The sequence below is a fragment of the Leopardus geoffroyi genome, chromosome B1, assembly GCF_018350155.1.
Source record: "Leopardus geoffroyi isolate Oge1 chromosome B1, O.geoffroyi_Oge1_pat1.0, whole genome shotgun sequence".
NCBI classification, from domain to species: domain Eukaryota; kingdom Metazoa; phylum Chordata; class Mammalia; order Carnivora; family Felidae; genus Leopardus; species Leopardus geoffroyi.
Genome location: NC_059327.1, coordinates 58,765,092 through 58,781,930, shown reverse-complemented (window position 1 = coordinate 58,781,930; position 16,839 = coordinate 58,765,092). Strand labels below are relative to the sequence as shown.

Below are 16,839 nucleotides of genomic sequence, written 5' to 3'. Positions count from 1 at the left end.
TGTTTGTTCATGTATTTTGTTTTTTAGATTTCATAAGTGAAATCATACAGTATATTGTCGTTCTCTGACTTATTTCACTTAGCATAACATCTTCTAGGTTCACCTATGTTGTCCCATATGGGAAGATTCATTCTTTTTCATGGCTGAGTAATATTCTTGTGTGTGTGTGTGTGTGTGTGTGTGTGTACGCTATATCAATGGACACTTAGGTTGCTTCAATATCTTGGGTATTGTAAATAATGCTGCAATGAACGTAGGGGCATATATCTTCTTGAATTACTCTTTTTGTTTATTTTGGGTAAATAACTAGAAATGGAATTGCTAAGCCAGCTGGTATTTCTATTTTTAATTTTATGAGGAACTTCCATACTATTTTCCACAGTGGCTGCACCAATTCACATTACAACAGTGCACAAGGGGCCCCTTTCCTCCACATCCTCACCAACACTTGCTATTTCATATCTTTTGGGTACTAGGCATTTTTCTTGACAGGTGTGAGGTGATATCACATGAGCTCTTTAAAATCAGAATTTTCTCAAGCTGGCTGCAGAAGTGGCAGTCAGGAATTTGAAACATGAGAGGGGTTTGATGCACAAGAAGTCATCTGTTGCTGAGATGAAGGGGGCCACATGGCAAAGACCTGACAGTGGTCTCTTAGAATTATTGATCCCTTGTCAAAAGCTAGTCAAACAATGAAGATCTCAGTACTATAGCAGCAAGAAAGTGAATTCTACCAACACTCTAAGCAGTGAAGAAGGTCTTACCCTACTTGAGCCTCAGATGAGGACACAGCTGGCTGACACCATGATTTTAGCTTTACGAGACCATAAGCAGAGGATCCAGTTAAAACGTGCCAGATTTTTTACCCACAGAAACTGTAATAAATCTGTGTTGCTTTAAGCCACTAAGTTTATGATAATTTCTTACACAGCAACAGAAAACTAACACAGAGAGACCAATTTTAAATAGTATCTCTATCTCATCATAAAAAAGTTCCAATTTCAAACTTAACATCTATGAAGACTCCCCACAGTTAATGTCACCTCTCACTTCTACTCACTGTGTCACATTACTAGTGTATGTATTCTTATTCAATATTAAGATTATAAATTACTCTAGAGACAAACTATGTCTGATGAAGTTTTAATTAAGCAATGTTTAATTAATTAACCTACTACCTCCAAAGTGTTTAACAAACTGCCTTGTTGTTAAATTAGCAGACAGAAAAAAAACTTAATATATAATGCACACACCCAACTAAAAAAAAAAAAACATTTTTTACTCTTATCTGCATCTTTCTAAGGTAAAGTTTTATGTATACATTTAGCCATCAAGGGAATGAAGAAATTCTATATAGGGTAACAAAGTGAATCTTGAAAGATCATATAAAAATCCCTGTCAAAATGCACTGCTGATCTCTAAGTTTTTTTTAAGTTTTTTAAAAATTAAAACAAAAATACTAAATTCTGATTGCAAGATGGCAAAATGACTCTATAGCTTCCCTTCTTGCAAAATCCTACAATAAAGTTGTTGTTTTAAGTGAATAGACATCAGTGCTCAAAAACCAGCAAAACTCTTAGTAGTCCCAAGAACAGAAGGAATCCAGAGATAAAGAAAAGTCCAGAAAATCAGTTTTAAGTGAGTAACTTCATTAGCAAAAGCATGTCAGAAAGAATACTACCACAGAAGGTGTGAGCAACATGAAGAATGCCCTAAGACTTTCTAGAAGCTAAGAATATGAAAAGGTCTAGGAAAAGACAGTGGTTACAGTAAGAGTATTACTTCCATCGTATTATTCATCTCCAAAAGCCAGAAAGCACAGTGAGTTACCTTCAGATAGGAGTGATCAGAGAGGGCTTAGAGGTAAAGGTCAGGCCAATCCTCTGGGTGGTTGGTTATAACGAAGAAGAATGAGAGTCTCCTAAGCCCAGAAAATAAACTGCCAAGGTATTTGTCTGCAGAATATCAATATGTCCCATCCATTCTCTACTCTCACTGAAAACTGCACAGAAGACAGTAGCACTCTCCCATCTCACCAGGGGGCCACTCAAAGGTAAGGAGCAATAAAAGATACTCCCAAATATGAACACAGTGTCGTGAACACCAAACATCTGATGAATGCTGACACTGTGAAATAGAGAAGTTAAAAACAGAAGAAACCAAGGTAAGAAGGCCAATAGCACACTAAAAAAAAAAAAAAAAGACTAATCAATGACTATAGTATTATCAGAAAAATGAGAATATAATTAACGAGATTTAGGGGAAAACAAATTAGAATTCATGGACATGAAAACATAAGTTTCTAAATGAAAAGAAATTCATTAGATGGGCTGAACAGCAGAGTAGACAAAACAAAAGAATATGTTAGTGAGCTGAAATTTAAGCCTAGGAATACTTCTAAAACACAATAATAAGAGAGAAAGGGATAAAAACGATAAAAAAGAAACACAGAAAAAGGGACCTTTGATGAAAGTTCCAAGCTAACCATCTAATATGAGTTCTCTTAAAGAGAAAAAGGAGAAGAAGCAGTATTTGAAGAAATGGGGCCAAATTAGTTCTAGACCTAAGGCTGTTCTGGACCTGCCTAGCAGATTTTAAAAGCAAGCCTTGAAAGACTCAAATCGTTTCTAAGTAGCTTAACTGCATCCTAGAATAAAGCCCCAACATATTTAAATACAAAGAAATCCAAGATAAAATACACAATGCTGGGCATCTAATCACAAATTACCGGGTGTATGAAAAAGCAGGAAAAGAAGATTCCAATGAGGATAAAAATCAATCAAAAATGACAAAAATAACAGAATTATTACAAAAGGTCATTAAAACATCTATTATAACTATGTTCAAATTTTTATTTTTAATGTTTATTTTGAGAGAGAGAGCACAAGAGGGGAAGGAACAGAGGGAGAGGGAGATGCAGAATCCAAAGCAGGCTCCAGGCTCCAAGCTGTCGTGAACTCGTGAACTGTCGTGAACAGGTTCATGAACTCATGAACCTCGAGATCATGACTTGAGCCAAACTCGGACGCTCAACCAACTGAGTCACCCAGGCGCCTCTAACTGTGTTCAAATTTAAGAATGTAGAGAAAAGCATAAATACTATAGGGAGAGACGCAGAAAGTATAGAAATGACCCAAATAAACTGTAAATTAAAAAATACAAGATGATGGGGCGCCTGGGTGGCGCAGTCGGTTAAGCGTCCGACTTCAGCCAGGTCACGATCTCGCGGTCCGTGAGTTCGAGCCCCGCGTCGGGCTCTGGGCTGATGGCTCAGAGCCTGGAGCCTGTTTCCGATTCTGTGTCTCCCTCTCTCTCTGCCCCTCCCCCGTTCATGCTCTGTCTCTCTCTGTCCCAAAAATAAATAAACGTTGAAAAAAAAAAATTAAAAAAAAAAAAATACAAGATGAAAAAAATTTCTGAGATGAAAAAATACAATGTCTAGATGGGATTAATAGATTAGACAAAGCGGAAGAAAATATTAATGAACCTGAAGGCTGAAGGTATAGAAATAAAAACTATCCAAAATGAAAAGTATAAAAAAGAGTGAAAAAAAATGAACAGAGGGATGTGGAGAGAACATCACACAGTCTAGTGGATGGGTAATGAGAATCCTGGAATCAAAGAGAGGGAACAGAAAAAAAGTTTTGAATAAATAATACATAAAATTTTTCCAAATTTGATGAAAATTATAAATTTGCAGATCCAAGAAGCTCAAAGAATTCCAACAAAATAAACATGAAGAAAACTACACCAAACTACATTGTAATCAAAGTGCTTCTAGTGGGGATGCCTGGGTGGCTCAGTCGGTTAAGGGTCCTACTTTAGCTCAGGTCATGATCTTGTAGTTCACTGAGTTCAAGTCCCGCATTGGGCTCTCTGCTCTGAGCACAGAGCCCACTTCAGATCCTCTGTCCCTCTCCTTCTGCCCTTTCCCCACTCATGCTGTGTCTCTCAAAAATAAAAAAATAAACATTAAAAAAAATTGCTTCCAGTGATAAAATGTTAAAAGTCAGTGGAGAAAAAAGATACATCACATATACAGGAAAAAGATAAGAATGACAGCAAACTTCTTGTCAGAAACAGGCATGCCAGAAGATAACTGGAGAATCATCTTTAAAGTACTAAAAGAAAAAATTTTCAACCTATATTATACTCACCAAAAATATTTCTCAAAAATGAAGGCAAAATATTTTTTTCAGACATACAAATCGTAATCAAATTCACCAAATAACCACCACTACAAATTATTCAAGCAAAAGGACAAAATAAAGACATTTCCCAACAAATCTTGGGAAGTTTCTGTCCAAGAGAATTACCAGAGAATATTCTCTACCATAAAGACAAACAAAGTGAGAGCAGAATAGAATATAAGGAACAGTGATGAGGAAAGAAGTACATAAATCTTGATAAGTCTAATAATTGTTTTAAAATATTTCAAATTAAAATCTGTAACTAAAATTCCAGATGCTATTAACGTTGGAGATACGGGGTAAGAGAAAACACAGGAGGTTCTCTTCTACTATCTACAGGAGGGATACAAGCACAAATTAATTCCAAAATCAAAAACCAAACTCATGTGTTAAAAATATAAAGGGTGGGGTGCCTGGGTGGCGCAGTCGGTTAAGCGTCCAACTTCAGCCAGGTCACGATCTCGCGGTCCGTGAGTTTGAGCCCCGCGTCAGGCTCTGGGCTGATGGCTCAGAGCCTGGAGCCTGTTTCCGATTCTGTGTCTCCCTCTCTCTCTGCCCCTCCCCCGTTCATGCTCTCTCTCTCTGTCCCAAAAATAAATAAACGTTGAAAAAAAAAAAAATTTAAAAATATAAAGGGTGACCATTAAAACATCTAAGTATCTTTCAATGACATTGCAAAGAAAAAAAACTGCTAAAATTTGAAATAACTACATTAATTAACTCACATCGATACCAGTTAGGATCTACTCTAAGTTATAAATCTAATCAAAATATACTACCATATCACTGACTTATTTCCTAGGTTAGCAGGATGCCTCATGGTGTGGTGAGCTGATAGAAACAATCATCAGTTATTCTGTGGACAAAAGGTCAAAGGCATTTGTATACCTCTACAAGTCAAAACTATTAAGTTTTAAGTACTAAAATGATTATCTAAAAACCATTAATATCTTCTTGGATATGTGACTTAATTTAGTTAGCTGGAATAATTGGAGGTTTTAATATACTTTTGCTTCTAATGTGCTTTTGAAAAGATATGTAGTTATATTTATCTGAAGGTTTACCATTTTTCTTCTACAATTCTTTGCTACCTGAAAGTATTTAAAACCAAAAGCATGTATGAAAAAACAAAGGCAGCAATGTAAAAACTCATTTGTTTTAATATAAATATCTGGGTTGCTATGTCTACTTCTACCCTTTTTAAAGCAAAGATAGAGCTGTAAACTTACTCCTAATTAAGCAAACCATCAACAGAATTTCACCTTGGTATAAAAGATAAGGCAGAAGAGAAGTTAAGATATGTCACAACTTTTTATTCAGTAAATGTTTAAATGTTTGTAAAGAAATATAATTCATTTATACCTACCTTGTTCCAGAACTTCACTCTGAATATTAATATGCTCAAAATCTCAAAAAAAAAAAGAAAAATCATACCATATGCCCTTCAGCTCGAGCTTTATTTTGCCGTGCTTCCCGTTTTCGCTGTAGGAACTCTTCCACTTGTTTAGCTCTTTCCACAGCTAGTTGCCCTTTTTGCCTAAGTAATTAGGACAAATAGCAAAATCAGAAATTCTGAACATTAAATATATCAAAAAGTTAAAAATTAGACTTATTCAAAATGTTTTCTTTGTTGCAGAATATGAAGACTGATGTGAAATAAAACCTTCTTAATGAAGAAATAGCTACATATATATTAGTATTCACTACCTAAATCACGTTCTTTACTATTCTTTTATTTGTTTTGTTTTTGAGAGAGAGAATACATGCATGCATGACTGCGAATAAGTAAGGGGCAGAGAGAGAGGCAAAGAGAATCTTAAGTAGACTCCATGCCCACACAGAGCCTGACACGGGGCTCCATCTCACAAATGTAAGATCATGACCTGAGCAGAAATCAACAGTGGGATACTAAACCAATGGAGCAACCCAGGTGCCCCTTTGTTTACTACTTATTTTAAAATTGTTTTTTAAGATCATTTGAGAGAGAGTGCAAGTTGGGGAGGGGCAGAGAGGCAGGGGAGAGAGAATCCCAAAGAGGCTCCATGCTGCCAACACAGAGTCCAATGTGGGACTCGAACTCACAAAACTGTGAAATCATGACCTGAGCAGAAACCAGGAGCAGCCAACGGAACAAGCCACCCAGGTGCCCCATTCTTTACTATTTTAAATAAAAGTCAAATCTATTCTACTACTCCAAATCTTACCAAGGTTTCTCTCATATTTATTTCTTCTACATATAAAATTATTTTAGATTATACTTCATTATAGAAGAATCTCAATATTTTCCAGTAGTTAAGCTTTTTTCAGAATTCTGTATCAAATATACCTAAAAACCTTCTTTCAACAATATTGAAGTAAAATTAAAGCAGCATAGCAGCAATTTCAAAAAGGAAAGGAATAAAAAGTTTGTGAGCTTTCAAAGACAAAAAGCAATGTCTGAATTCCTTGAATATTAAAAAGTAAAATGGATAGGTTACATTACTGTATCTTTCTCTGACAATTATTAAAGAATGTAAACGTGTTAAGCTTAGGCTACAAATAAAAACTACAAGTAACAACCATTTATTGAACATCTAATATACGTTGTGCCTGTTATTCTGTACCTAATATATACAGTGCCTTTTACATATTATGCCTGTTGTATATTTTGAGAGATAGAAAAATGAATAAAACCCAGCTCCAATAATCAGAGAACTCATAGCATAGTTTTGACAGCAGTTAATTTTGGAGGTGAGTCAGAAAGATGAGCAAGTGGACTGGCTGTGCCTCTACTCAAATTTTGGCTACTAAGGCACACAAACTTCCTACAGCCTTTCTTCAAGACCATAACTAAGTTATGCTCTGAAAAATACAGGAAATAATGCACTTTCTGTCTTCCAATAGGTTTAAACACTTTCTGATTCCCATCACTGGAATTTTATAGGATTAGATAATCTCCATAGCTGGTTAAGAGCCTTTTATTATGACTGTCAGGTATGTGTAGGTAGCTAACTCTTAATCTAGTGTCACATCATCAAATTCAGAAATGTACTTTACATAACCCCTGGTAGATTGAGTAGATTAAGAATAATGAATGAGAGAAGGGGGCCAAGATGGCGGGACAAAATGGAAGGTTTTTTTTGCATCTTTCTTCCCTGAAATGCAGCCAGACCAACACTAAACTATCCTGCACACCTAGAAAACTGATTGAGGGTTAACACAACAAGCTGCACAACTTGAACCACAGAACTCAGCAGGTATGCAGCATGGAGAGGTGAACTGGGGGAGAGAGAAGCTGTGGAGGGCAGGGAGCTGTCTTTGCTTGTGGAGAGAGGACAGAGACGGGGGGAAGAGTACGGGAAAAGCATCCCCCAACAAAAGCAGTTGGAGAGAAAGAGGAAGAGTGGAAACAGCTGCAAGGGACTGAACAAAACAGGGAGAAAGGAGAAAGGAGAGAGGAGAGGGTTTAAATTCCATTAACACTCCCTAAACAGGGGAGCACAGAGTCTAAAACACCACAGCTGGATACCTGGCAGTGCTCTGGTAGGAAGGGTGAATCCCCAGGAGCAAAGTGAGAAGTCTCAGAGGTCCTCAGGTAACACGGGGAGAGGTGGTTCCCCTGATGAAACAACATTTGGTAGAGGCTGTGTGGACATCCGACAGGAGAGTCCCAACAGACCCCAGAGATCAGCCACATTCACTGATTTTGGAACAAGGACGTTGGGGGTGAAGCCTGGCACCAGATGTGTGTTGTGATTTGCCATAATCCCTGAAATGCTGCTGCCACATGATCACAGGAACTTTTTCTGGGGCAGGCTAGTGCCCGGCTTCAGTCTCTGAATATTGGCAGTAGCACGGTTGCACGAATGTTCCTTGGTGCAGCTGGTAGCTGGCCATTGCTGGGCAAGACCCACCCCCAGAGGGTCTGAGCAGGTCAAGGCCACAGTCCCTCAGAAGTAAAGTGTTGGTAAACACAGCCCCATCTGAGATAAAACTCAGGAAGGAGGTGCCACCTGGCAGCCTGATGGCTTGGTCACGGACAGTGTAGAAGTGGGGAGTGGACGGAAGCCAGAGACAAAGGAGGGGTGTTGGTTGAGGGCAGCACAGACTTCTGAAACTAGAGACTGGATACCTGGGTGACACCATTTTCACTCCTCCCACGCATGAACATACACATCTACATGCGCCACAACAATCCACCCCAGTAAGCTAAGCACTGCCATCTAGTGGAGAATGGAGCCATTAAACTAAGCCTCCCCCCACCCCGAACTGGGCCAACCACAAGTCTTGAAGAACACCATAAGTCTCTCCACCTGCTTAGTTTATGGACTGTAAAGTGCTTCATAGTTTGACTCCTAGGGGAAACTGTACGTAATTTCAATTGTATCTCATTCTGTTCACCGGTCCATCTATTCAATTTTTGTTTCCTTTTTCTTTCTTTATTCTTGAATAAAGACAGAAAAAAAATTCTTTTTTCCATTTTTACATAAAAAGATTGTTCTTTAAATATTTTCTGCTGTATTTTTCACTTTTTTGTAAATTTTTAAAACTATTTTATTGTCATCATCTCCTTTTATTCTATTTTACTGTATTCATTTTCTCAAATTTTCTAATGTTTTCCTTTTTTCTCCTTTTTTTTCTTTTCATTCCCTTTTTTCTCTATTCTATCAAGCTTCTTTCAACAACCAGACCAAAACACACCTAGGATCTGGCATCCTTTATTTGATTTTTTGTGTGTTGTTTTTAATTTTTTAATTTTTTTTTTTACTTTATTAATTCCTTTTCTTCCTTCAAAACGAAAAAACAAAGGAATTCACCCCAAAAGAAAGAACAGGAAGAAATAACAGCCAGGTACTTAGTCAACACAGACACAAACAAGATAGAATTTAGAATTTAGAATCTGAACAAGAATTTAGAATCACAATCGTAAGAATACTAGCTGGGGTTGAAAATAGATTAGAATCCCTTTCTGTGGAGGTAAAAGAAGTAAAAGCTAGTCAGGATGAAATAAAAAATGCTATAACTGAGCTGTTCTCGAATGTATGCAGTGGCGGCAATAACGGATGAAGCAGAGCAGCAAATCAGCAATATAGAGGACAAACTTATGGAGAATAATAAAGCAGAAAAAAAGAGGGAGACTAAGGCAAAAGAGCAGGATATAAGAATTAGATAACTTAGTGACTCACTAAAAAGGAATTAACATCAGAATCACAGGGGTCTCAAAGCTTATGTGAGCAAATCAGAGCAGAAAATTTTCCTAACCTGGGAAAAGACACAGACATCAAAATCCAAGAAGCACAGAGGATTCCCAATAGATTCAACAAAAACCAACCATCAACAAGGCGTATCATAGTTAAATTCACCAAATACTCAGGAAAGGAAAGATTCATGAAAGCAGCAAGGGAAAAAAAAAAGTCCTTAACCTACAAGGGAAGACAGATCAGCAGACCTATCCATAGAATCTTGGTAGGCCAGAAAGGAGTGGCAGGATATATTCAGTGTGCTGAATTGGAAAAATATGCAGCCAATAATTCTTTATCCAGCAAGACTGTCATTAAAAATAGGAGAGATAAAAAGTTTCCCAGACAAACAGAAACTAAAGGAGTTCATGACCACTAAACCAGTCCTGCAAGAAATTTTAAGGGGGACTCTCTGAGGGAAGAAAAGATTAAAAAACAGAAAAAATAGACCAAAAGCGGCAAAGATGAGAAAGGACCAGAGAACAACAACAGAAACTCCAACTGCATTATATTGCAGTATAATGGCAATAAATTTATATTTTTCAATACTCACTCAAAACATCAATGGACTAACCACTCCAATCAAAAGACACAGAGTAATAGAAGTGGATAAGAAAACAAGATCCATCTAAATGCTGTTTACAAGAGACCCATTTTAAACTTAAAGACACCTTCAGATTAAAAGTAAGGGGATGGAGAACCATCCATCATGTTAATGGACGTCAAGAGAAAGTCGGAGTAGCCATACTTATATCAGACAATATAGATTTTAAAATAAACACTATAACAAGAGATGAAGAAGGGCCGTATATCATAATTAAGGGGTCTATTCACCAAGAAGATCTAATAATTATAAACAATTATGCTCCAAACATGAGAGCACCCAAATATATAAATCATTTAATCACAAACATAAAGAAACTCATTGATAACACCATAACAGTAGGGGACTTCAACACCCCACTTACAACAATGGACAAATCATCTAAACAGAAAATCAACAAGGAAACAATAGCTTTGAATGACACACTGGACCAGATGGACTTAACAGATATATTCAGAACATTTCATCCTAAAGCAGCAGAATACACATTCTTCTTGAGTGCACATGGAACATTCTCCAGAATAGATCACATACTGGGACATAAATCAGCCCTCAACAAGTAAAAAAAGATCAAGATCATACCGTGCATATTTTCAGACCACAACATCATGAAACTCAAAATCAACCATAAAAAAAATTTGGAAAAATAACAAATACTTGGAGACTAAAGAACATCCTATTCAAGAATGAATGGGCTAATCAAGAAGTTAAAAAGGAAATTAACAAGTACAAGGAAGCCAATGAAAATGATAAGACCGCAGCCCAAAACCTCTGGGATGCAGCAAAGGAGTCATAAGAGGGAAGAATATAGCAATCCAGACCTTACTAAAGAAGGAAGAAAGGTCTCAGATACACAACCCAACCTTCCACCTTACAGAGATGGAAAAAAGAAAAAATAAATTCCAAAACCAGCAGAAGACAGGAAATAATAAATATTAGAGAAGAAATCAATGCTACTGAACCTCCCCCCACCAAAAAAAAACCCCAGTAAAACAGATCAATGAAACCAGGACCTGTTTCTTTGAAAGAATTAACAAAATTGATAAACCCATCACCAGTTTTATCAAAAAGAAAAAGGAAAGGACCCAAATACAAAAAATCAAAAATGAAACAGGAGAGATCACAACCAACACAGCAGAAATACAAATAATAAGAGAATATTATAAGCAATTATATGCCAATAAAATAGGCAATCTGGAAGAAATGGACAAATTCCTAGAAACATATACACTAGCGAAATAGAACATCTGAACAGACCCATAACCAGTAAAGAAATAGAATTAGCAATCAAAAATCTCCCAAAAAACAAGAGTCCAAGGTCAGATGGCTTTCCAGGGGAATTCTACCAAACATTTAAGGAAGAGTTAACACCTATTCTCTTGAAGCTGTTCCAAAAAATAGAAATGGAAGGAAAACTTCCAAACTCTTTCCATGAAGCCAGCATTACCTTTATTCCAAAACCAGACGAAGTCCCCACCCCACTAAAAAGGAGAACTACGGACAAATTTCCCTGATGAACACGGATGCAAAAAATCCTCAACAAGATACTAGTCAACCGATCCAACAATACATTAAAAAAATTATTTACCATGACAAAGTGGGATTTATACCTGGGATGCAGGACTGGCTCAATATCTGCAAAACAATCAATGTGACACATCATATCAATAAAAGAAACGACAAGAACCACATGATCCTCTCAACAGATGCAGAGACAACATTTGACAAAATACAGCATCCTTTCTTGATAAAAACCCTCAAGAAAATAGGGATACAAGGATCATACCTCAAGATCATAAAAGCCATATATGAAAGACCCATCGCTAATATCATCCTCAATGGAGAAAAACTAAGAGCTTACCCCCTACAGTCACGAACACGACAGGGATATCCACTCTCACCACTGTTATTCAACATAGTATTGGAAGTCTTAGCCTCAGCAGTCAGACAACACAAAGGAATTAAAGGCACCCAAATCGGCCAGGAAGAAGTCAAACTTTCACACTTTGCAGAGGACATGACAGTCTATACGGAAAACCCAAAAGATTCTACCAAAAAACTGCTAGAACTGATCCATGAATTCAGCAAAGTCGCAGGATATAAAATCAATTCACAGAAATAAGTTGCATTCCTATATACCAATAATGAAGCAACAGAAAGAGAAATCAAGGAATCAATCCCATTTACAATTGCACCAAAACCCATAAAATACCTAGGAATAAACATAACCAAAGAGGTGAAAAATCTATCAAAAGCTTATGAAAGAATTTAAAGAACACAGGAAAAAAAATGGAAAAATATTCCATGCTCCTGGATTGAAAGAACAAACATTGTTAAAATGCCAATACTACCCAAAGGAATCTATTAATTCAATGCAATCCCTATCAAAATAACATTAGCATTCTTCACAGAGCAGAACAAACAACACTAAAATTTGTATGGACCCAGAAAAGACCCCGAATAGCCAAAGCAATACTGAAAAAGAAAACCAAAGCTGGAGACATCATAGATTCGGACTTCAGGATGTATTACTAAGGTTTAATCATCAAGACAGTATGGTGCTGGCAAAAAACAAACACTCGGATCAGTGGAACAGAATAGAGAACCCAGAAACAGACCCACAAACTTATGGCCAACTAATCTTTGACAAAGCAGGAAAGAGTACCCAATGGAATAAAGAGAGTCTCTTCAGCAAATGGTGCTGGGAAAACTAGACAGCAACATGCAGAAGAATGAACTTGGACCACTTTCTTACACCATACACAAAAATAAACTCAAAATGGATGAAAGACCTAAATGTAAGACAGAAAGCCACCAATATCCTAGAAAAGAAAGCAGGCAAAAACGTCTCTGACCTCGGCCGCAGTAACACTTGACATGTCGGTAGAGGCAAGGGAAACAAAAGCAAAAATGAACTATCGGGGCCTCATCAAAATAAAAACCTTCTGCACAGTGAAGGAAACAATCAGCAAAACTAAAAGGCAACCAACAGAATGGGAGAAGATATTTGCAAATGACATATCAGATAAAGGGTTGGTATCCAAAATCTATAAAGAACTTATCAAACTCAACATCCAAAAAACAAATGATCCAGTGAAGAAATGGGCAATAGACATGAATAGACACTTCTCCAAAGACATCCAGGTGGCTAATAGACAAATGAAAAAATGCTCAACGTCACTCATCATCAAGGAAGTATAAATCAAAACCACCATGAAATACCACCTCACACCTGTCAGATTGGCCAACATTAGCAACTCAGGCGATGACAGATGTTGGTGAGGATGCGAAGAAAGAGGATCTCTTTTGCACTGCCGATGGGAATGCAAACAGGTGCAGCCACTCTGGAAAACAGTATGGAGGTTCCTCAAAAAATTAAAAATAGAACTATCCTATGACCCAGCAACTGCACTACGAGGTATTTATCCAAGGGATACAGGTATGCTGTTCAATGGGACACATGCACCCCAATATTTATAGTAGTGCTATCGACAGTAGCCAAAGTATGGAAAGAGTCCAAATGTCCATTAACGGATGAATGCATAAAAAGAAGATGTGGTGTATATATACAATGGAGTATTACTCGGCAATCAAAAAGAATGAAACCTTGCCATTTGCAACTATGTGGATAGAACTGGAGGGTATTATGCTAAGCAAAATTTATCAGAGAAACACAAATATCATATGACTTCACTCATATAAAGAACTTAAGATACAAAACAGATGAACATAAGGGAAGGGAAGCAAAAAATAATATAAAAACAGGGAGGGGACAAAACATAAAAGACTCTTGGGGCGCCTGGGTGGCGCAGTCGGTTAAGCGTCCGACTTCAGCCAGGTCACGATCTCGCGGTCCGTGAGTTCAAGCCCCGCATCGGGCTCTGGGCTGATGGCTCAGAGCCTGGAGCCTGTTTCCGATTCTGTGTCTCCCTCTCTCTCTGTCCCTCCCCCGTTCATGCTCTGTCTCTCTCTGTCCCAAAAATAAATAAAAACGTGGAAAAAAAATTAAAAAAAAAAAAAACATAAAAGACTTAAATATAGAGAACAAACAGAGGGTTCCTGGAGGGGTTTTGGGAGGGGGAATGAGCTAAATGGGTAAGGGGCATTAAGAAAGATACTTGCTGGAATGAGCACTGATCCCCTATACATAGGGGATCAATCACTGGAATCTACTCCTGAAATCATTATTGCAGTGTATGCTAATTTGGATGTAAATTAAAAAAATAAAAAATACTAAAAAAAAAGAATAATGAATGAGAAATTTGTATATGCCTCTGTAGTACACATGTGCTATACTCTAGCCGTCATATTATACACTGTATAATTATAAGATTATTATCTAGTCTGGATGCAACATATCTCCTGCATATGTCCAGGCAAGGCTTGATTCTAGTCGGCTACAGGCCCATTATACAAGGCTGGGTCCGACAAGGGAGGATAAACTTTAAGAGAATATGATACTCGGATGTGTGATATGAAACTGTATGTCTTCCAGGCTCTTTTGGGGAGTCCTAGAAGCTTACACAACCACTTGCAATTAAGTAAAATTGCTGATCTCACTGCTATCCTGACCACACCTCAAACCTTTGTAGAAGTAAAACGTTTGATTTCCCATCCTAAGATACCATGTTCAATGTGTGTCAGTCTAAACCTGCAAATGACATATATTAATACTTAGAATTATTTTACTAAAACCTGATCGTATGTGTAACAGTTTTGATTTACAGATTTTCATAGTACATATATAAAGTACTATCTGTTGTATTTATTTATATCATTTATAGGTTTTGCTTCTCGAATAATCTTTTCCTGAGCTGGTTTAAATAAGCAGGTTTACGTTACTCATTGCTTCCATCACAAACTTACAACGTGCAGTAATTTTTGTTTAACATCATTTCTTTTTCCCTCTCATTTATTAAACAAATACTTATTGTCAACTATTTGCCAATATTACATCGATCTTTGAAGATGTAAAGCTGTATAAAACAGAATTCCAGAAATGCGAGGTTGATTCGATATATACAAATCAGAGCAATAAACCTTATTAAAAGAATAACAAAAGACAAAAATTAGTTTAATTGATTCTATAGCCCCTCATAATGCTTAAAAACCTACAAACTGTCTTAATTTTTCACATGCATTTCTGTTAACTACTTCATATACACCAAAAGAAAAATCCATACTCATATTCATATTCCTCTCTAAAATAATAAAAGTATACTAAACTATGGACACAAACTATTTGTGCTAGACTCATGGAGATAAGTCAGAAATAGTCAATTTATTTAATAGTGATTTTCTTCATTAAACATTGTTAAGAATTCAGAGACACTTACTGTTTTAGACAAATTAAACACTCTATCTTTTGAGTTCCAAAATTATACCGCCTAAAATAAGTAAAACAGTATTCTAGATTAATAGTATAGCAATAAATAATATAAATACTGTATAAACCACAATTATATAGTAATAAACTAGGAATTTGGGAAAATGCAGAGACATTAAAATGGGTTAAAAGGAAGTAATTATTCTAAGACAAACTCATTTTTTTCCATCTTGAAAAGAGGGGAGGGAAAAAAGGAGTAAGTTTTTTCGTTTCCTTTTCTTATACATTCTTTTACACCCTTTTCTTATTCATACAAAGGCATGAATAAGTGCCAAGGTTACTTCACATCCACAGTTCAAATCTTTTACAGGTAAGAGGTATTTAAAATTTTTGAAGGATGATTATGAGTGATTATTTTAAGAGGCAATAATAACACAAAAACATGTAACAATCTAGGTAGAAGAAATAATCAGAGAAATAAAAAATGAGTCAGTGTGGTTTAAGGTAGAAGAGCTAGGATGGCACAGAGTTAATGAGATAGGAAAAGAATATATGGGGTTTATTCATTAAGTTTCCTCCTCTGTTCCGTGGCATAACGTCTATCTGGTGGAACAGAATTGGTGTGAGCTTTACTCAAATTAAATGATACAATATAGAGAAAAAGACTTGGAAAAGTAAAAGCATCTATAAAACAGAAATGTTAAGAGGCGCTCAATAGTTTTATAAAATGGTCTTACATGGCTGAAGCTCTAATATTAAAAAGTTAATTGAGTGGAAGTTCATCCTTTGCAACAAATGTACCACTCTGGTGGGGGATGGTGATAAGGGGGAAGGCTATGCATATGGGGGGACAGGGATAATATATAGGAAATCTCTGTACCTTCTCCCTCAGTTTTGCTGTGAACCTAAAATTGCTCTAAAATAAGAAAGTCTTTTTTAAAAAATCTAATTGAAGAGGTATGTTAAGACATAAGACACAGATATAAGCAAAGTCAGACTGGCCAGAGTTGCTGATAAGAAGGGAAGAGGAAAGATAAGTGAAGTCATAAAGGAGCAGGCAAATGTGGGCATTGCAAAATATAAGAAAAAGAGAATGTGAAAGAGTTAGTTGTGTATAAATTTCAGTTTGCTGATTCAGTTTGAATTAGGGAAAAGAACTGACCAGGAACAACAATGACATACAAATTTTAATAAAACCAGATGCTTTGACAATGTTCTTTAATGCCAATGACCACTAAAAAGTACAAGGCAAAAGAATCATAATATTTAAATTGGAGGAGACCTTAAGTATTAACTAGTCTAACTTCTTGCTGAATAAACCATTCCTCTAGTCCCACCTGGATATACCTGGCACATGGCCATTCAAAGCTCTAGTTTAATAGTTTCAGCTTGAGGACATTCACTAAATCGCATGATGGTCCACCCATTGAACAGCCCTCATAATTAGCTAAAATCTGTTTGTCTACTTCTCCTAGTCATAGTAATTCTACACTGTGGAAA

At 36.6% G+C, this 16,839-nt stretch overlaps 1 protein-coding gene across 15 annotated transcripts in view; it reads right to left on the bottom strand.

Annotated features, from left to right (window-relative positions):
* NEK1 (NIMA related kinase 1) overlaps nucleotides 1–16,839 on the bottom strand; it is a 227,639-nt gene that overhangs the window by 124,656 nt on the left and 86,144 nt on the right. For all 15 annotated transcript variants that reach the window (XM_045463330.1, XM_045463358.1, XM_045463340.1 and 12 more), the window contains exon 18: nucleotides 5,625–5,727. In XM_045463330.1, the coding sequence (XP_045319286.1) occupies nucleotides 5,625–5,727 (103 nt within the window). The remainder of the gene's footprint in view (nucleotides 1–5,624; nucleotides 5,728–16,839) is intronic.